General features: G+C 45.8%; 2 protein-coding genes across 2 annotated transcripts in view; one reads left to right on the top strand and one right to left on the bottom strand.

Annotated features, from left to right (window-relative positions):
* Positions 1-14,058, top strand: part of kiaa1217 (KIAA1217 ortholog) — a gene marked incomplete at its 3' end in the record, with an annotated part of 46,573 nt that extends 32,515 nt beyond the window's left edge. Inside the window, exons 4-8 of the mRNA XM_084326718.1 lie at positions 3,967-5,114; positions 7,899-8,003; positions 8,706-8,755; positions 12,854-12,993; positions 13,879-14,058. Coding sequence (XP_084182844.1) covers positions 3,967-5,114; positions 7,899-8,003; positions 8,706-8,755; positions 12,854-12,993; positions 13,879-14,058 — 1,623 coding nt within the window. The remainder of the gene's footprint in view (positions 1-3,966; positions 5,115-7,898; positions 8,004-8,705; positions 8,756-12,853; positions 12,994-13,878) is intronic.
* Positions 1-22,123, bottom strand: part of LOC311237849 (uncharacterized protein) — a 198,975-nt gene that overhangs the window by 44,402 nt on the left and 132,450 nt on the right. Inside the window, exons 5-6 of the mRNA XM_084325826.1 lie at positions 4,539-4,991; positions 4,009-4,299 (exon numbers count right to left, since the gene is read on the bottom strand). Coding sequence (XP_084181952.1) covers positions 4,009-4,299; positions 4,539-4,991 — 744 coding nt within the window. The remainder of the gene's footprint in view (positions 1-4,008; positions 4,300-4,538; positions 4,992-22,123) is intronic.

Genomic DNA, 22,123 nt, shown 5'->3' with positions numbered 1-22,123 from the left:
AGAGCAACGTCTAAAACAGGAAAGACATTTATTTTGTAAATTTGTGGCACGCACTTATTTCTTGAGACGATTTCGTTTTTACGGAAACCTTTTTTTAAATGAAAACTAAATGAAAACGAAAAAGATCTAAATCGTTTTCGTCTGGACAAGGGATGCAGTGAGTGAAGGGAGGACTGTTGAAATGGTTTCACAAGGGAACAGTATTTTGGTTAAAGTAGACATATTCAATAAGGGAAGCCATTAAAAAGTCTGGCGATGGTGTTGTTGTTCAGGACTGTTGGCTTCTTCTGGGTTTTTATTTCCTATTACAGATTATATTGCTCTAGAATACGTCTGGCCAGACTGGTTACTGGTTAGCAGTTAGTTAGTTACTGGTAGACTGGTATATACACACACACACACACACACACGTACACACGCATACACACACACACACACACACACATACATACATACATACATACATACATACATACATACATACATACATACATACATACATACATACATACATACATACATACATACATACATACATACATACATACATACATACATACATACTGTACATACATACATACTGTACATACATACCTACAGACAGACAAACAGATGCACATGCACACACCTCATATGCGAGGTCATGCCAACCTCAATGTAAGTGCCCTTCACTAGTTGGAACTATGACGTCGTCAGCGTAAAGTATTACTTGCAATATACTTAGTGCTATATTAGGATAGTGCTAAAACTAAAGTGAATAGTACACTCATCTTGTAATATCTGTGACTGAATATGAAAACCTCCACCTGTCCTATTTTGGGTTTTGACTCATTCACCTCTGATGTCTAGGTGTGGCCTATGAGTCATCCTTCAAAGGAACAAAGGCTTGTTTGTTTGGCGGGGCTGGAGAGGTAGACAGGAAGGACGACTGATCGTGATTCTGTGTCTCTGTGTATTTACTGATCTTCATCTCATCTCTAACAAATGCCTGTCCGTGGATTATGTCACCATGTGAACTGTGAAGATGTCCTAGTTATTATTCCCTCTGCTCAGCCCATCTTTGTTTCAAAAAAAAAACCACACGCACATGTCCACATTTTAATTGCTCTTTGTCACTAATTCTAACTGAAGATTGCTGAAGGGACCAGAGGTCAGAGGTCAGATTTATTTATATAGCACATTTAAAAACAACTTTGAGGGAGGGGATCTGGGGGAAATAGCGTGAACCTCCGCACACGTTACGTTCCCCCAGTGAACCTCCTCTCTGTCAGGTGAAAAGTGGCTGACGACTCCACATGCATCAAAGGAGGCGTGTGGTCGTCCACACCCTCCCCAGATCGAGAGTAGGGCATCGCAATGACCAGGAGGGAATTGGCATAACGACTAAATTGGTGAATGGGAGGAAAAATAAGGCAAAACATGAACCCAACAAGTTAGTATTACTGCCTGGTTATATTAAACCACACATTCCTGTACTGTCTACATACCTGCATAATCGCCGACCCGCCCCCCCTTCTCCTTTGCACTTTTACGATTTAGCCCGAGAGCACATGAATTACAACTTAAAGGCCCATTCCGTGATTTAGTTGACCACATAAATGTGCGGTATTATTCACATACATTCTGGAAGAGGTTTCCTCTGCAAATGGAAAGTCCCTTTTTTTTGTTTTACTTTCTGTCAGTTCTTTTTTGATTCCAGTATTTACAAACATAAACAAACCTTTTACAACCACAAAATACAGCGAATACAATTATGTTTAAAAACACATCCTTACCTGTTGTCTAGCGTTAGGTCCTTGTATTAAAAGCTCAGTCAGTTAAACAGAGTATAAAACAACATGTTTTTTCTTTGGTGGCGGGGCTACCAATTAGTTTCTGTTTGGTTTACAGATTGGTCCTTTAACTCAACACAGCCACTGAAGTTGGTTACATAGTTCACGGGTCCTCGGGTAGTCCTTTATGGGTGGTCGGGTCACTGCACACAGCTGGCTAGTTTTGCTGCCTGTATAAAAAGGGCTATGCCAGATGGAACCTGTTGCAAATTAACCGTCTACCTTCTGGCCCTCAAGGTGCATAGCTGGAATCCTTCCACTCAGTGTTCTCACATGTGTGCTGTTTTTAGAAAAACCACAGTCTTATCTCCAAGAGAACAATTGAGCTCATGAAACTTGTGTAAACCTGACAGAGATGAATCGTTTGGCCTTTTGAACTTTAAGCTTAAGTCTTATCCACGGAAAATATCTTGTTTTCATGTAAAAAAAATATCTTTCAAAGAAGCCAGGGGGCTTATTATATACAGGGCTTTCTGGGAAATGCTCTATAAATATTAGAGGGTAGTAGCCTTGGTTCAAACTACTTTTGTGTAAGAATTGCTGACTCTGAACTGGGTCAGGTGCAGGGGTTCCCAACCTTTTTTCCCCCAGGGACCCCCAAATATCTCTGATGAAATTCCTGGACCCCCCTCCTAATAAAATACCATAATTTTTTTTTTTTGTCATTTTAATACCTTTTTTTGTCATTTTAATAACAAACTGCTTATACACAGGCATATGCATCATAATTAGACACACTATGCTTCTTTGACTTGTGCCTTCAATCAACAAATCTCATCTTGCACCATATGTATTTCAAAATGTTGGCCAATATTCAAATCCTGTATTCATCCTCTCAAATCAGGCCCTAATGGTGAACGGTTTGCATTTATGTTGAATGAAGTAAGAATCCACTGCAGTAAAAATATCCTCACCTCGAGTGGTGGTAGTAAGGTTGACTGACATGAGAATGTCCTGCTTCAGATCCTCATTTTCGATATACTGCACACAAACGATGAGCACAGCCTCGTCTGCGACAGTTGTAGTTTCATCAAGTTGTATGGCAAATGGACCCTTTCTAAGCTTTTCTGACAGCTGCTGCTCGCAATCACTTGACATCTTATCAATTCGGTCTTTCACTACATTGTTCGAGAGTGGTACTGATTTTAGTTTATCCGCCACCTGTGGGCCGCACAGTTTCTAAACCATTTTGATGCAGGCTGGTTTGATCAGCTGCTCGCCAATATTGTGCGGTTTCTTTGCTTTTGCAATTAAAAGCGAACACTCAAATGAGGCTTTGGTAGCCTTCTGTAAATCACTCCCACCCCTGCTCCACGCTACTCTAACATCAACAGGCTTGTTCGCCTTGAGAAAAAAGTCTGGATCCTTCCCAGCGGTTTCTGGGTGCTTAGACGCCTGATGTCTCTTCAGCTTGCTGGGCTTCAGGCTCGAGTTTGCCAACTTTTCTCCACAAATCACACACTCAGGTCGTTTGTCTGGTCCCTCAGTGAAGCCCATGGTGATGTAATTTTCGCGATTGCTGTAGGTCCTAACCTTTTTTGCAGATGAGCTGCCGTCATCTCCTTTTCGTTTGTCACACATTTTCGCCTCTGGCGGCTGACTGCAGACGAGCCGAGAAAGTTAACTAGCGTGCTAGGCTAGCTACGGAAAGTGATACAGTCAACTGATTCGCGTTTTAGCGGCTACCCGGTAGCCTACTGTTAACTTTCAAAAATCTGTCTAGATGTTTATTTATTTATCTTTATTTTTTATTATAGTGGAGAGACTATTCATGCTTCTGATGATAAAAATATGCTAATTAAATATTTATATATAATATAAAAAAATTTAAAAAAAAATCACCATCCGTGGTCTGGCGGACCCCCTGCGCCCCCTGGCGGACCCCCAGGGGGTCCGCGGACCCCAGGTTGGGAATCACTGGTCAGGTGGATGTATTAGTCCCTAAACTATGTACACCAAGAGTCAGACAAGGACAGGAGTGACATCTCTAGAGGGCTTTAAACAGTTGTCCAAAGTAGCCTACTACTTACAAAAAAAATACCTAATCTCTGCATTTCTCCTTAAAAATATGATAGCGGTAAAAAAAAGAAAATCAGTCAAATTAGTAATAACATGTGTTTTTGTCTTCTTCCAGATGCACAGGGAAATGATGTACGCCAGTCGGGACGGCCAGCACCCTCTCCGACAGCCCTCCATGGGTGCCCCGCCGTTACATCCCATGCAGGGCCCCATGCAGGGCCCCATGCAGGGCCCCATGTCGCCCCCCACGCCCCACTCCATGCCCCCCTCCCCTTCCAGGATCCCATTCAGCCCACGCCAGGGCCCCGTACCGGGCAGCGCCACGATGCCCCGGGAGCGGCTGGCCAACGCCAACCCCACGGTCCGCTCCATCTCGCCCTGCCCCAGCGCCATCCTGGAGAGGAGGGACGTCAAGCCCGACGAGGACATCAGCGGCAAGAGCCACAGTCTGACCAGGGGGAGCGAGGGGCTGTACGCGGACCCCTATTTGCTCCAAGAGGGGAGGATGGGCATGGCGGCGGCCCACGGAGCACACCCTCCCCCCGGGCCTGATGGTCCGGAGCACGGCTTGGGGTACCACCGGGCCTCCATCCGGTCCACGGGCTCCTACACAGGCCCGAGCCCCACAGACACCATGGACCATCCGTCTCTCTACCGCCAGAAGTCCCGGAACAGCCAGCTGCCCACCCTGGGCTCCAAAACCCCTCCCCCGTCCCCTCACAGGATGGCGGAGGTGCGGATGATCGACATCCACTGCGGGCCTCCTCCTCACGGAGTGCCTCCCCACTGCGGGCCTCCTCCTCACGGAGTGCCTCCCCACTGCGGGCCTCCTCCTCACGGAGTGCCTCCCCACTGCGGGCCTCCTCCTCACGGAGTGCCTCCCCACTGCGGGCCTCCTCCTCACGGAGTGCCTTCCCACTGCGGGCCTCCTCCTCACGGAGTGCCTTCCCACTGCGGGCCTCCTCCTCACGGAGTGCCTTCCCACTGCGGGCCTCCTCCTCACGGAGTGCCTCCCCACTGCGGGCCTCCTCCTCACGGAGTGCCTCCCCACTGCGGGCCTCCTCCTCACGGAGTGCCTCCCCACTGCGGGCCTCCTCCTCACGGAGTGCCCATGGAGCGTTGCTCGCCCGTGCGCCAGTCCTTCAGGAAGGAGGAGGTGGCGGGTGCCAAGCCCAAGCACAACATGCCCGCTCCCGCGGCCTCAGATCTCCAGGGTCACCCCCAGCAGGGACCCATCCCGCCGGCCAGTGACCCTCAGACACGGTAAGCCCCCCCCCCCCCCGTATGTGGTATATAGGTGGGACAGGTGGGAGGGGTTCAGACGGAGGAGACGTTGCATGGAGGCAAGGCATGGACTAACTCTGCATCCTCGATATCACCCTAACCGCTGTGTTCTAATCCCCACTCATCACCATCAAAACCTCAGCCATGCCCCGTCTCCGTCTAGAGCGGCGAGGGCTTCACATCTGTCACGCAGCGAGCTCAGATGCGTGCATTTGTACTATCCGCCATTTTTTCTTCTCCCGTCAGCTCTGCTTATCTAAACAGCTCAGCCGTAGCCCTTATCAAAACGTCGGAGCAGAAGGTGTTGATTATTACAGAGCGACCGCGACTCAGACGGTCTTAACCGCCCTCTGTAACAGGATAGCGTTTCGTACCCCCCCACTCGGCCTGCCAGTAAACCAATCAAATGCGGTTTTGCAGGGCTGCATTTAGACAGAGGCTAAGGGGGCTACACGCGCACCGGAGAAACCAAAGCAAATATTGACCAGGTCGGATAGGTATTTGAAACGGCCCAAATCAGTGAGCTAGACCACCTGGGTAGAGCAAACCGGTCTGAAATAGACATGGGGTCTGGCAAAAGAAAGGAGAGGGATTTTAGTGGGAAAGCACTGGACTTTGAATTCCAAATAAACAGGGTCTGTTAGACCTTCTAATTTATGCCCATACCATTCTTCAACGTTGAGGTTAGAGGACCTAATCTACTATGTTATACGTTGCTTCTCTGAAGTTAAAGGGGCACTTATTTTGCATCTCACACACATCCAAAAACTCGACATAGTTTTGCACACATTAATTTAGTTATTGTGAGTAAATGAGTTTGAATATGGCCACCAGTGATCATTGGGGACATTGAATCCTTGTGTTGATTACAGCTCAATGAAATTATATGGTAACACAAGGTATTGTTTTCCATCGACATCGTTTCATGGAGCTGTAATTAACACAACACAAGGAGGGATATGAGGACTGTGTATGTGTAACTAGGAGGGATATGAGGAGGACTGTGTATGTGTAACTAGGAGGGATATGAGGACTGTGTGTATGTGTAACTAGGAGGGATATGAGGAGGACTGTGTATGTGTAACTAGGAGGGATATGAGGACTGTGTGTATGTGTAACTAGGAGGGATATGAGGACTGTGTGTATGTGTAACTAGGAGGGATATGAGGACTGTGTGTATGTGTAACTAGGAGGGATATGAGGACTGTGTGTATGTGTAACTAGGAGGGATATGAGGACTGTGTGTATGTGTAACTAGGAGGGATATGAGGACTGTGTGTATGTGTAACTAGGAGGGATATGAGGACTGTGTGTATGTGTAACTAGAGGGATATGAGGAGGACTGTGTATGTGTAACTAGGAGGGATATGAGGACTGTGTGTATGTGTAACTAGGAGGGATATGAGGACTGTGTGTATGTGTAACTAGGAGGGATATGAGGACTGTGTGTATGTGTAACTAGGAGGGATATGAGGACTGTGTGTATGTGTAACTAGAGGGATATGAGGACTGTGTGTATGTGTAACTAGAGGGATATGAGGAGGACTGTGTATGTGTAACTAGGAGGGATATGAGGACTGTGTGTATGTGTAACTAGGAGGGATATGAGGACTGTGTGTATGTGTAACTAGGAGGGATATGAGGACTGTGTGTATGTGTAACTAGAGGGATATGAGGACTGTGTGTATGTGTAACTAGAGGGATATGAGGACTGTGTGTATGTGTAACTAGAGGGATATGAGGAGGACTGTGTGTATGTGTAACTAGAGGGATATGAGGAGGACTGTGTGTATGTGTAACTAGGAGGGATATGCGAAAAGAAACATTTCAACTGCCTTGTGTCTTCTTCTTTTTGGATGTGTGTGAGATTACGTGCTAAATAAATCAGCGTTGTTTTTTTTTGTGGTGAAGTGCCCCTTCAGGGCACCGCTGTGTTTCACACGACCCTAACGCCGGGTCCTATTACACCCCGTCTCTTGTCCCGTTGAAACAGCGCAGCCAGGATCACAGTCCCGTGTCCTCAGCCTGCACCAACGTCCCCTTCCTGCTCCCCCCGAGTGATGACATGTGAAACACAAAAGTGCTACTCTCTCTCTCTCCTGAAGCCTCTCGCCGCTCTGCCAAGCCGTTAGAGCACCGGGGGCCCCTCCGGACTCTGGTCATCATGAGAGTTGAGGAGGTCGTACCCCCCCCCCCCCCCCCCCCCCCCCTCGCTCACCTCTCGGCGCACCATTGTTTTCAGCAAACAGTGGCCACTGAGAGCCCAATAGTGGCCCCTGAGAGCCCAACAGTGGCCCCTGAGAGCCCAACAGTGGCCCCTGAGAGCCCAACAGTGGCCCCTGAGAGCGTATTGATTGCAATATCATTCAAAATAATCGTGGTTATGATTTGCCATAATTGAGCAGCCCTAGTTGGTTTTATGTACACCGTAAAATACCCATAAATCCTCCTGTTTCTCAGTTGAGAATCATGTGTTATTTCATGGTTGTAAAGGAGAAACTGTGACCGTACCCTTTGCTTTTGATATTTGTAAACGGTACGATTACGAAATCGATCACTAAAATCTGCTACTTGAAAGAAACAGACGTACGCTTCGATTATGATTACGGATCGATACATAATGGAGGAAAAAAAAGGGTATGTACTGTATCTATTTATTTATATTACAACTTCGACCATTCCTAAAGGTTATATTCTACTGGTAACTCCTAATATCCAGTAGGCCCCAGAGTTAAAAGCGCCATTTTCTGATGTTTCCTGCAGAGAGCGAATGAAGGCTATGGAGCAACAGATTGCCAGCTTGACTGGCCTTGTTCAGCATGCACTTTGTAAGGGGCCCGACAGTAGTGGCACCACGGAACCTCTCAGGTAAGCAGGAGCAGGACCAGAGCGTCAGGGGACGTTTAGTTGTTCCACGTGGAAAACACGACTACTCAGCCAAAGTGGGATTGATAAGGTAGCGCCAAGGAAAATAGCGTATTTGCGAGGACGAACAAGGGTGGCCACCTTATTATGGTGTTTTTGGCTGCCTTTTTAATAACTCTTTGCATTCCAACATGCTCTTCAGGAGACCTCATTGCTAACTGCGTTTGCCTAACAGTCTTAAAACTATTAACAACCGGAATGAAAATGTATGTAAACAAACTGACAAACTGAAATGGAAAGTTGGACTTGTTAACAATCACTTTTAACCTGTAACTCTCTTTGTTTGGCGGCCTTTCTCCTTCGAAATCCTAACGAATGTATTTGTTTTTTTACTAATAACTTGTAAACCATGGCGCCCTGGTCAATTCTTGTCCATTGTGAAAACCACACACTGAATCTGTCTGTCTGTCTGTCTGTCTGTCTGTCTGTCTGTCTGTCTGTCTGTCTGTCTGTCTGTCTGTCTGTCTGTCTGTCTCTCTCTCTCTCTATTTCCCTTTCTTTCTCTGTCTCTCTCTCTATTTCCCTTTCTTTCTCTGTCTCTCTTTCTCTGTCTCTTTTGCTCTGTCTCTTTCTCTCTCTGTTTCTCTCTCTCTTTCTCTGTCTCTCTATCTCTCTCTCTCTCTCTCTCTCTCTCTCTCTCTTTAGTGAGAGACCACAGAAGACGTCATCACCGGCCCACAGTGCTCATAGCGCAGGTCAGTATCATTGCTCTTCAATGTATTCCAGGGGAACAAAGATATTTATTAAATATAATTAATTACGACCTTAGAGGTGAAGAAAAAAATTATTAAAATCAAAACCATGCAATAGAATAAAAATAATTGTGACATCATAGCTCTAAGCCGGGGTTCTCTGTGATTTCCCTCCACTAAAGTGTATTTTCCTCAGCATGAGAAACCCTGGCCCCTAGGTTTTCCCAATTATTTCTTGCGCTGACGGGCCTCCTACGTTATTGCCAGTCAGCACAGACTGCCATGTGCAGTGCGGGGGAAGATGATAACAGAGTCATGCCCCTTTGCTCGTCCCCAGTTCACATTCCCCCTTAAAGCCCCTCTCTCTCAACCGAGAGGGAGTTAGGGGGGGGAGATCAGCAACGCTACCGCAAGTCTTTGAAAAATGTTGAAACCAGGGAGAAGAAGAAATACTTTTCAGTGATTCAATCTCATCTCTCCGCTGCAGCGTTGATGCACGGCGAGTTTGATAAAAGAAAAAAGAAAAGAGGAATAAAGGAAAGAAATACGATCCCTCTCAACAGCAGCGGAACGGAAAACAGAGCGGTATTTATGCATTGGGAGGAGAAATCACAGGCTTTCTGATACATTTCTTATGTGGCTTCGACTGAGTCGGCTGCGGTCACGCAAGGCAGAGTCTCCAAAACAACCAGAAGAGTCATTTTAACTCGAATCTCTCCGGGCCGCCTAAAATGCGTATTGCTTCCCCCCCACCTCAGATCAAACGGCAGGAATCGAGCGGTGCTTGCTTCTGTGACCGCACCCCCCCCTCCACCACCCCATTGTAACCACCCGGTCCACGCCTCCCAGCAGATATACATACCGCATGATGTCCCCAAGCGTGTAAAACACGGCCACACGCATGGGAACAGCGGTGTGTTGTACAACTGGAACCTGCGCTTCAGGTCCGTGCAGCTGTCAGCCGCTCAATGGGATAGACAAGAGTGAGTGGTGCTCGAGGATTATACACGGACAAAAGTATGTCCTCTCTCCTCCGCCCCACCAATGGGCAAGTCTCTGTGCGGGGGGTGGGGGGCAGTTTAGAGTGCACTCTCGACATTCCCTCGGCTATTGTTGTGACTCTGGGGGGAGAGGAACTTCCCGCTAATGCGGTGTGCGGTTAGCGGCCCTGGATGGGAACAGGTGTCGTGTTCGGGGTTCAGTATAGTACGGCGCAGGGAGCCATGATGAGGCTGTTCAGTAATGGGAAGATCTCATGGAAAAAATATTATAATACCAAATTAGAACTTACTATTAGTGGTGGGACCCGATTAAAAAATATATGATTAATTCGAGACTTTATAGTTAATTAATTGAAATTAATCGCATTTTAAACGCATATCAATATTTGATGCGAAAAGCAAAATGTTTCAATTCAAATGGATTTTGGTATTTGAGTGAATCAATTAATATACATTATACATATGTTTAAGCAGAACAATCTTGTTTATTAGCTACTACTACACAGACCAACAGTCAGATCAATGCAATTTTTTAACAAAGTGCAGCAATTTTTTGAATAATATATAGCGCAAAGGACCTTTTCTCTTTTGAAAGGTAACATTCCGAAGTTTCTTACACAATAAAGAAAAATAACAGAGGTTTGAACACACTGAAGTAAAAGTTGTGTGTACTCACATTTCTGTTTAGTGGTTGCCAGATGCCTGTTTTTAAGTTCCAGCTGAGAGATAACGGTGCCATAGCCTGAAGTCTTATAGTCATACAGGTTCAAAGATTATAAAAATCCCACGGAAAATTTGTATTTCAGGTTTTTGTAATGTGTGTACCACAATAATTCAGCGTGATTATCCAAAATGGCCGTCCACTGCCTTTATTTCACCTCTCGAGTCAAAACAAAGGACTTCCTCGTCCGAACGGCTTGTCAAATGGAGCTTGCCGGATGTTTAGTCTTCGAGACCCGAAGCAGGCAATAGGTTGAGTGGGGTGACGATCGAAAGGCAGATGAGAGCCGACAGATGAGAGCAAAGTGCTGTGGGATAAAATGCGTAATTGTTTTTACGTTTAATTTTATCTTTAGTTAATTAATCTAAATTAACGCAATAAAGTCCCAGCCCTACTTACTATAAATTGAAATAATGATTTGAATCAGTTGGTCCTTAAGGTCCCCCGAGTTTGCTCGGAACAGGGTGAATCTGCCCCTAGCTCATGGACTGAACTCCAACAGTCCTTAACGCTTGAGATTCTCCCCTCTGTTGTGGAGTTTAAAACCTCGATCTCCAACCTTTGTCAATCAAGTTGTACGTGTTTTAATCGATTTGTTATCCTCGCTTTTTGCCTCGTCTTGTTGTCTCTTTGTTATGATTTTATATGCTTTCTTTTGCTCATTTCTGTGACTGTAAACGAGGGAAACCTCAGTTGCCTTTTCGAGTTTAAATAAAGGTTTGAAATTAAATGAAATGATGACGGAAATTAGTTGAAGACAAGTCCGTCCTCAACGCTGGGAATTATCCGGAGACTAGCCGACGTTCAAAGTCCTCGAGTTGGGGAGTTTTGTTCTAAACGTGAATTGAATTGAATTGAATTAAGTCACAAGTATTTTTGGCAGCCATCGAGTGGACTCGCTCTCTCACCCACGCGGAAAAACATTTAACGTCAGATGGTTTCCATGGTTTCCAACCGGCCTCTGGTCTCTAGATTGACTGAAATGGTGGGGGGGGGGCACTGGAGGCCGGCAGGAGGCTGTTTTCGTTGCAGAGGCACTGCCAACGTCGCTGGCGTGGAGGGGGAGACGCCACAGGAAGTGCAGTTCTCTCATTACTAAACATTTAGGAACATTAGATCAGACCCCGCGTGTTGCCAGGGGAAATGTGTTTGCAGACACGCAACTCCTGTTGTCGCCTCGGCCAGCGACTTGCAGAAGGAAGCCGGGCAGGATGAAAGAACGAGGGAAGGAAGGGCGGGAAGGAACTATCAACTCTGTCCTCACTGGGAGGACATTTCTTTTTCTTTTTTTTTCACTTTTTATGCGTCTGTCTGAATGAACAAATTAATTGTTTATTTTTAATAGAATAATCAGAAAAATAATAAACATAACATTCCTATATTAATAATAATATGATATACCTATATAAATAACGTTGCCTACATACTTGAAGTATCCCTCGTTCCTGTTGCATGAGGGTGGAGACATTTAGAATAGAGCCCTTTCACCGATTCATACTTGAGATGTGCTCGCAGCGCGGAGTTAATAACAGGATTCCCCATTCAGACCTCTGTATCCTTGGAACGTCTGGGGGAGGGGTTTCCCCCAAATGGAGGCCTGTCTCAAGATAGTTGTACTCAGACTTTCACCTTCAGTTCATTTTCACTGCGCAATACAGTCTCCTGAGAAAAGATGGAATAAGTCCAGCGCCTCTCATGACCATTTTCCATAATGTCTAGTTTTGGTGCTATTATTTACACGCGACATTATGGAACTCATTATAGAATCAAAATGTAGGACACTTGGGACCACAGTGGACTTGGTCTATCTTGATATTTGTTCTAATATTGTTTGCTTATTGTGCCTGTCGTGATGCGGTCAATATGAAAAATATTAAACTGTTACCAATGTAAAAAATGCATGACATGTTTACACCACAGCATAGAATTTAAGATCTGCTGTCATTCACTTGTTCGTACCGCCTCATCCAGGATGGCTGGAGAGAGGCGAGCTTGACACCCGTATGTAAATCTGTCCAACTGAGGCCACTGCCTGTCACCTGCCCCAGTCACCTTTGTCTTTGCATTGTCAGCGCGGAGATAGTTTGTACCATGTGCTTAGAGACCCCCATTCGTTGGATTTTTATTTCTAATCTGCATTTGGTCCTGTGTCTCTCTTTTCAATGTCTGCTTATATCTGATTGCTGGCGTAATGGGAGTGGATATTAATTAAATAAGTCAATAAACAATCAAGTCACTAATCAAATAAACTAAAGAATGTGTTGACTGAGACCCAAATGACCAATGAGTTGGTTCATGGATGAAGATAAGATAAGATATTCCTTTATTGATCCCCTTGGGATGAAGACACTAACAATTGAATATGTGTTTGTGCCCCAGGGTCTTCCCCCATCTTGGCTCCCAAGAGCAGCGCGGCCCCGTCAGAGAGAGGCTCAGTCCCTCTGCAGGTCAACCTGCTGCAGTTCAGAAAGAACGTCTCAGACCTTCGACTACAGCTGCAGCAGATGAAACAGCTACAGGTAACACCTCTTTCTGTGTGTATGCGTGTTGGATTTGTGTGACTGATAGTTATACTGTACTCATGCCAAATGATTGAGAAGGTCCTCTTCACCTCTGGTGTCCGTTGAGCCACTAATCATAAAGTCTATGGTCCATATGCATCAAATAAACTGAAGCCACCTGTATGGTTTCAATTCATTCAATGCACATTTTCTGTGGATTTCCGGATCGTGGTCGGACATCTTCACTTCCATTGAAAACCCATAGTGTGCTGTGTGTCCCAATCTAGTCTCCCTATACTAACCCTATTCTAGGGCTGTCCCCGACTAAGGATTTGGATGGTCGACTATGATTGGCCACAATTTGCCGTTAGTCGACTATTGGTCGACTAAAAAAGAATTAATAAAAAGTATAATATATATATTTTTTAATTTAAATGTTTTAAATTTTAAATTTAAATTTTGTATCATTCCATTTGGGCCGTGGGGGTGCTTAATGTCTGAAGGAGTCGACTGAAGGCTTCTTGCCCTCTGCAAAAGCATGCAATTGGTCCACTGATGGATACATCTTGATATTTGTCTAGTCTAGTGTGTTCATTAGATGGGTGAAATCCTCTTTAAGTGCCTCTGTGCCTGTTTTCGTAGGCAGTTAGCCTCTGGTATGCGTGCCATTAGCGTTAGCCACGCTTCTAGGCCTCTTTTCTTTTGGAAAGAATGATACAATTTTTTTTTAAACAATTATAAATATATATATATTTTTTTTTATATATATATTCGACTAAGAGGTTGGCCAGTCAACTACGGCTCCGTTCGACGATTAGTCGACTAATCGACTAATAGGGGTCAGCCCTACCCTATTCTATATGCATCCTACTCTCTTGTATACTAATACCTGGTTCCCTTCAGCTTCAGAACCAGGAGGCGCTTCGTCTGCAGCTGAAGAGGGCGGAGCAGGAGATCAATGTGAAACTGGCGGAGGCCATGCGACGTCTGGAGGACCCCGTTCAGAGACAGAGGGCCTTGGTGGAGGAGGACCGACACAAGTACCTCGGCCTGGAGGAGAGGGTCCTCAACCAGCTAGGGTAAGACATGGTCTCATATATACTGAACATCACAAGTACCTCGGCCTGGAGGAGAGGGTCCTCAGACAGCTAGGGTAAGACATGGTCTTATATACTGAACATCACAAGTACCTCAGCCTGGAGGAGAGGGTCCTCAACCAGCTAGGGTAAGACATGGTCTTATATACTGAACATCACAAGTACCTCGGCCTGGAGGAGAGGGTCCTCAGACAGCTAGGGTAAGACATGGTCTTATATACTGAACATCACAAGTACCTCGGCCTGGAGGAGAGGGTCCTCAGACAGCTAGGGTAAGACATAGTCTCATATATACTGAACATCACAAGTACCTCGGCCTGGAGGAGAGGGTCCTCAACCAGCTAGGGTAAGACATGGTCTTATATACTGAACATCACAAGTACCTCGGCCTGGAGGAGAGGGTCCTCAGGCAGCTAGGGAATCGTCGCATATACTGAATATCACATTCCTAGATTGTGAGTTGTTTACGTGGCCACATCATGGAATGTACTTTGCTTCTGTGGTTTGACGTGTTTCCAAGCGGAACAGGCTGTTTGGGTGGAACTCAAGCAGTCAGCGGTTACTTGATTTGAGCATTAACTTAAATATGATGCCAAAATAGAGAGTGACAGCGATGTTAGCCTATCTTTGAGAGACACACGTCAGGATAAAGTTGTATAGGATCAGAGGGGGGATTCTTTTATTGGTCCATATTCACAAAACCTCTTAGAGTAGGAGGAGTCTAATCTAGAGTCAGCTTCTTCAGTCTGTTAGTTTGAAGACATTGTGCGGTCACTGATCCTAGAACAGCACTCCCATTCTGGGAACCTTAGGAAACGTGGGCCAATGATAATATTCTATTGGAATGAGTTTTTAATTCATGCCCACGAGTTTCGGGATGTCAAATCCTGCCACTCCAGGAGTAAAGAAGGATATGGAAATTATGAGAAAATCAAATCTGTTGGCCTGTGATCAGTATAGCTGTACAACAACACAGCGCTTTCTAACGAGGTAACAAGATGAGAAAGTTTGTTTTCTACTTCCCGGGCCACTTAAACAGAACCACAGGCCTAACGTCTCGGTAACCGTTCCTAACTACTTCACCCAGATAGCTTGGCCTTGGCAGTGAGTCGCTCTGGCACAGACATGCCCACTGCCAGATGGGTGTGTGTTGGATTCAGTCACACTCACACACATGCACGCACGCACGCACACACGCACGCACGCACGCACGCACGCACACACACACACACACACACACACACACACACACACACACACACACACACACACTCTCTACACTACCTGAACTCCAGCCAAGGAGATACCATCCAGCAGAAGCCCCGCCCCTGAGGCACTTTATTCCTTTTTTCTTCCTTTTTTCTACCAACTCACCTGAGCTTTTTTCCCTCCCATCCTGCCCGGCGAGCCGACGCCCTCCTGATTACAGCACACAGGTTTATACAGGCAGCCCCGGTGCGCTCGTCTCTCCCGTTTAGACACAGCAGCTCGGAAAACAATGGAACAGGCTGTGGAGCAATTAGACGCTGACTCTTCGTTTAATTCACCCGCTCGCCAACAGGGAACGGTAACTGGCGCTGCTGTGATGGCTGCCTTTCTGATCGCTCCGACGAGACTGTGCTTTATTTTGTTAATTTTTATAGTATTAGGAGTTTTATTTGCACCAACTGTTGGTGCATTATATGTGTATGACCGTCAGTCAATCATTGACATTGGATTAAGAAAAACTTACCGTTTGGATTGCTCTCTGGATCGGATCGCTGAACAGCAGAAATGGCCCGACGAGATCCTTTGTTATGCCGGCCACGGACAAGACAAAAAGCAGCCGCGAAGACGAGGAAAGAGAGCCGGGGTCCGGAACAGACTGAGGTCCAAACGACACAGAACCACATTGCCCAGCATATTGTTGGCCAATGTGCAATCGATAGGAAACAAATTGGACGACATCAGAGCAAGGATCCAATTCCAGAGGGACATTCGGGATTGTAACGTCCTCTGTTTCACAGAAACTTGGCTGAGTCCAGATGTCCCGAACCATGCAATAGAACCGGCAGACCACTTCTTCGTTCTACGAAAAGACCGGACGGCATTAGAGTCACTAAAGAAGAAAGGAGGCGGCATTGCCTTCATGATAAACAAGGAGTGGTGCGATTTAGGCAACACAAAGGAAATGACTAACCACTGCTCCCCAGACCTGGAGTTTATCACGATAAAATGTCGACCCTTCTTCCTCCCAAGAGAGTTAACGTCCATCATCCTCATCGGAGTGTACATTCCACCACACGCGAACACTGAGGTCGCACTTTCAAAACTTCACGACGAGGTAAACAAACTCCAGGCAGCTAACGTTGACGCGGCCATTTTGGTCTTGGGGGATTTCAACAGCGCGCGTCTTAAAAAGGTGCTGCCGAATTTCTATCAGCATGTGACCTGTCCCACCAGAGGCGAGAACATATTAGACCATGTATACTCGCAATTTAAGAATGGGTACAAGTCACAGGCTCTTAGTCCATTCGGTAAAAGCGATCACGCCGCAATTTTTCTTTTGCCTAAGTACAAACAGTGTCTCAAGCGAACGCCGGTAGTCTCGCGAGAGGTTAAGCGTTGGACCGTGACGTCAGTAGAGTCACTCCAAGCAGTGCTGGGAAGCACAGAATGGAGTGTACTCCGTGATAACACAGCCAATATTAACGAATACACCGAAACGGTGATTGACTATGTCTGTACTCAGGTAGAAGTAATAATCCCCACCACCAAAATTAATATCTACCCAAACCAAAAGCCCTGGGTAGACAAATCCGTCCGTGAGGCTCTGAAAGTGCGCACATCAGCATACAACACCGGGCTGGTGACAGGCAACATGGAAGAACACAAGATGGCAAGATACAACGTCAGGAGAGCAGTAATAGAGGCAAAACGGCGTTACAGGGATAAAGTTGAACTTCAGTTTGAACAGGCTGACTCTAGAGGCATGTGGCAGGGCCTCAGAACAATGACAGACTACAAAGGAACCCCCCTCAAACTGAACAGTGACATCTCCTTAGCAAATGATCTCAACTCCTTCTATGCGAGGTTTGAGGCTGTGAATAACAACACCAGCCTACAAACCACGGCAATGGGGGGGGGGGGTCTGCTGATGGAGACTCAGTGTTCAGGGTAACAGAGCATGAGGTGAGACGGATCTTTAAAAAAGTGGATATCAGGAAGGCAGCAGGACCGGACGGCATCCCCGGCCGCGTCCTAAAAGTCTGTGCCGACCAACTGGCCCCGGTATTCACTGACATCTTCAACCTGTCCTTGGAACAGGCCGTCATCCCCACCTGTCTGAAGAAGTCCACCATCATCCCTGTACCCAAAAAATCTACGCCCGCTTGCCTCAACGACTACCGCCCTGTAGCCCTCACCTCCATAGCCATGAAGTGCTTTGAGAAGCTAGTGAAGGGCTACATCTGTTCCTCCCTCCCCATCAACCTGGACCCTCTGCAATTTGCATATCGCCCCAACAGGTCCACGGAGGACGCCATAGCCCATGTGCTGCACACAGCAGCATCACATCTGGACAAGAGGAAGGGGAACTATGTGAGAATGCTGTTCATCGACTACAGCTCAGCATTCAATACCATAGTCCCCTCCAAACTCATAGCCAAGCTCAGGGACCTGGGCTTGAACTATGACCTGTGCCAGTGGGTCCTGGACTTCCTGACGGGCAGACCCCAGGTGGTAAGAGCCGGCAACTGCACCTCCTCATCCATCACGCTCAACATAGGGGCCCCCCAGGGCTGTGTTCTGAGCCCCCTCCTCTACTCCCTGTACACACATGACTGCGTAGCACAGCGGAACAACAACACCATCATCAAATTTGCTGATGACACAGTAGTGGTGGGCCTGATCTCTGCCAACGACGAAAGGGCCTACCTGGAAGAGGTAGAGAACCTGTCACAGTGGTGTCAGGAGAACTGCCTCTCCCTGAACGTCAGCAAAACAAAAGAGATGATTGTGGACTTCAGGAGGTCGGGGGTCAAGGACTACAGCCCCCTCAGCATCGACGGGGCACCAGTTGAGAGAGTGAACAGTTTCAAGTACCTCGGAGCCCACATATCCGAGGACTTGACATGGACCACACACATTGACAGTGTTGTGAAGAAGGCACGACAACGCCTCTACTTCCTCAGGCGCCTAAGGAAGTTCCAAGTCAGTCAGAAGATCCTTAGGAACTTCTACTCATGTACAATAGAGAGCATCCTGACCGGCAACATCACCTCCTGGTTTGGGAATAGCACTGCACAAGACCGTAGCAGACTACAAAGAGTGACACGTTCAGCCGAACGCACAATTAGAGGGGGGCTTCCCACCCTCCAGAACATTTACAACAAGCGGTGCAAGGGGAAGGCTAAGAGGATTATTAAGGACTCGAGCCACCCGAACAACTGCCTCTTTGAACTGCTGCCGTCAGGCAAGCGATACCGGAGTCTTATGGCGAGCACAGAAAGACTCAGAAGGAGCTTCTATCCCCAGGCCATCAGGCTGCTAAACGAACAATAATCGCTAAACGAACAATAATCACTATGCAACAACCATCAAATGCACACAGCACACACACCCACACGCACACACACACTCACTCAAACAAACAACACACTGCAGCACCCACTCTCCACACTTTAGATCACACAAACACACTTACACTTTATATTTATTGATAAAGGATTTGCACTACAACTCGTACACCTACTGTGAATTGTACCTAAACTGCACCTCGTCCATTTATGCCTTGCACTATATAGTATTGTATATTAGTACACTGCACAGTATTGTATATTGTATGGTAACTACGTCTACGAACATTGTACATATGTCTAAACTGAACACTGTGACCTCTTTTTTTTTTTTTCTAATTTTTACTATGTTTTTATTTCATACTTATCTTGTCATGCACAGTCTCTGGAGCGCAACAGTAAGAAGCATTTTGTACAAAAGTATTCTGTACTTCTGTATGACAACTATTAAAGAAACTTAAACTTGAATCCCTTTTAATTCCCAATGTTTGAACAGGCAAGGTCAAGAGCGTTGTCTTGCTTCCCGGTCTAGCACAGGAGAGAGAGAGAGAGAGAGAGAGAGAGAGAGGAGAGAGAGAGAGAGAGAGAGAGAGAGGGAGAGAGGGAGAGAGGGAGAGATTTGAGAAAAGAGTACAGTGCCTGCAGTGTGTGCAGGGGCTTGTACATATGTACATGTATGGATTGTGTTTCATATCAGGTCAGAATATTGGTCTGTGAGAGGCAAAGAGAAAGAGAGGGAAAGAATGAGAGCGAGAGACAGATAGACAGACAAAGTAAGAGGGGAGGGATATATAGGGAAATAGAGAAGGAGGGAGGGATAGGAAGAGAGAGGCAAAGAGAAAGAGAGGAAAAGAATGAGAGCGAGAGAGAGAGAGAGAGAGAGAGAGAGAGAGAGAGAGAGAGAGAGAGAGAGAGAGAGAGAGAGAGAGAGAGAAAGTGAGAGAGAGAGACAGAGAAAGAGAGAGAGAAATAAAGAAATAGACAGAGAGAGAGAGGGGGGAGAGAGAAAGAGATAGGCACACAGAGAGAGAGATAGAGAAAGAGAGAGATAGAGAAAGAGAGAGAGAGATAGACAGAGAGAGAGATACAGAGAAAGAGAGAGAGAAAGACAGAGGAGAGAGATAGACAGAGAGAGAGAGATAGAGAGGGAGGGAGAGAGAGAGAAAGAGAGAGAGAGAGAGAAGGAGGGAGAGGAAGAGAGAGAGAGAGAGAGAGAGAGAGAGAGAGAGAGAGAGAGAGAGAGAGAGAGGGGGGGGGGGAAGAGGCACAAGGCACAAGGCTGTGTGGATGGAGCTCAGCGTTCTCCTTGATGCCCGGCCAGTTGTGACTCAGCAGAACTGCAGCGCCTGAGCACTTTAAATAAGGCTGGTTAATGAGGGCTGCTTGCTCCGGCCCAGCGGTGAGGGTGGAGTGTGAAAACAAGCGCTCTCTCCAGTGGGAAGACAGACATGTATGGATCTGTACCATAGAAGCTTCCAGTAGAGGATCAGCGCATTGTTTCGAATATTCTTGTGGCCGATACTCCGTTGTTAGTGGGGCGACCAGAGGTTCCTAGTTCGATTCCCGCTCCTCCCGGGCAGTGTGTCTTAAGTGTCCTTGACTAAGACACTTAACCTCTAATTGCTCCCGATGAGCAGGTTGGCACCTTGCATGGTCGCCTCCGCCATCGGTGTGTGAATGTGTGAGTGAATGGGTAAAATGTGAGGAACAAATTGTAAAGCGCTTTGATAAAAGCTTCTATATAAATGTAGCCATTTATTTATTTATTTAGTTAAAGAGAACATTTAGGCGTAAGACTTTACAGTGAGACAAACCCTGATGCAAAGGTGTCTTTAAATGAACACGTTGGTTAACATAGTCAAAGAAAAAACATAAAACGTTTGAATAAATGTAAATGTGCATGGAGTTCTAGACTTTGACAAACTGAACGCAAATGTTGTTAATGTAAATCGGCATGGAGTTTTAAGACTTTGACAAACTGAACGCAAATTTTGTAAATAAACAACTCCCCAATACCTACACATAATGAAAATACAATGAATAATAAATGAAATAAGTGAAGGGACTGCATTAAAAAGTCTACTTGAAATTTAATGTGCTCTTGTTTATCAGATCTTTGTGATTATTCTGTTAAATAAATAAAACATTAGCATAAATTATCATAATATTGCCCGCCACGATACTGTTAACCTTTGGATATAAATATTGCAGTATTTTCTCCAGTCAAAATATCCCAAACATCTGGAGCACCTTTTGGCCCTTTTCCCGGTTGATGGTTGGTATTAACGGATTCCTTACCATCTCTAGTTAATATGGTGCCAATAGTGTTAAAACAGAGCCTGTGAGAGCTGGTGAAATGTGGTAATGTCGGTGCGCCAATACTTGAATTTTGATGTCGGCCAATATTACTGATATTTAAAAAAAAAAAATTGTAGTTGAAATGCTGATATGACATACTGGTCACCGCGGCAACTCTGACACATACAGTAATTCCATAGACCTCATCTTGACTTCAAGCACGTTTCGGTCATAAGTCATCGCCGGCTTGGCAGGAGAGTCTATAGTTTTTCAGCGAGAGATACTGTTGCCCTTGGGTTTTAAAAGAGATGAGAACAATGGAAAGAGAGAGAGAGAGAGAGAGAGAGAGAGAGAGAGAGAGATGAGTCACACATGGTGAGGACCTCAAGGAGATGATCTCTGAAACGCTGTGTCAAGAATGTGATCAGCCAACAACAGCTCAGTAAAGACTGTGACAACCTAACACATACTGCGGGAGAAAGACTTGGGATGGTATAATGGAGGAAGAGGACCGGTTGAAAATTATATTAGCTAATGGGAAATACAGTACATAAGGGAAGTTAAAGGGAAATTCACCTAATATAAGATAATACGCCGATTGGACACCGCTGTATACACCGTTGTATACTTGTGTGCAATGACAATTAAAAGTCTATTCTTCTTCTTCTTCTTCTTCTTCTTCTTCTTCTTCTTCTTCTTCTTCTTCTTCTTCTTCTTCTTCTTCTTCTTCTTCTTCTTCTTCTTCTTCTTCTTCTTCTTCTTCTTCTTCTAAGACTACATAGAATGGGTTTAATAAATAGTGATTTGTGTTGGAAATGTCAGAAAGAAATATTTGGGCAACTGCGTGGGAAGGACATTACCATATAATTTACATTGTGTCATTAGCTGACACCTTTATCCAAAGCGACGAACAAATTGTAAACAACAAGTCAACAGGAGGGGTACTGTACATCACTCGGACTGACGTTTCAGCACTGTGTTTACCCAGACTAACAGACGTTTCAGCACTGTGTTTACCCAGACTAACAGACGTTTCAGCACTGTGTTTACCCAGACTAACAGACGTTTCAGCACTGTGTTTACCCAGACTAACAGACGTTTCAGCACTGTGTTTTCCCAGACTAACAGACGTTTCAGCACTGTGTTTACCCAGACCAACAGACGTTTCAGCACTGTGTTTACCCAGACTAACAGATG

The sequence above is a fragment of the Notolepis coatsorum genome (assembly GCF_963971535.1).
Source record: "Notolepis coatsorum genome assembly, chromosome: 12".
Lineage (NCBI taxonomy): Eukaryota > Metazoa > Chordata > Actinopteri > Aulopiformes > Paralepididae > Notolepis > Notolepis coatsorum.
The sequence above is the reverse complement of the archived record's forward strand: the minus strand, read 5'-3'. Positions and strand labels throughout refer to the sequence as shown.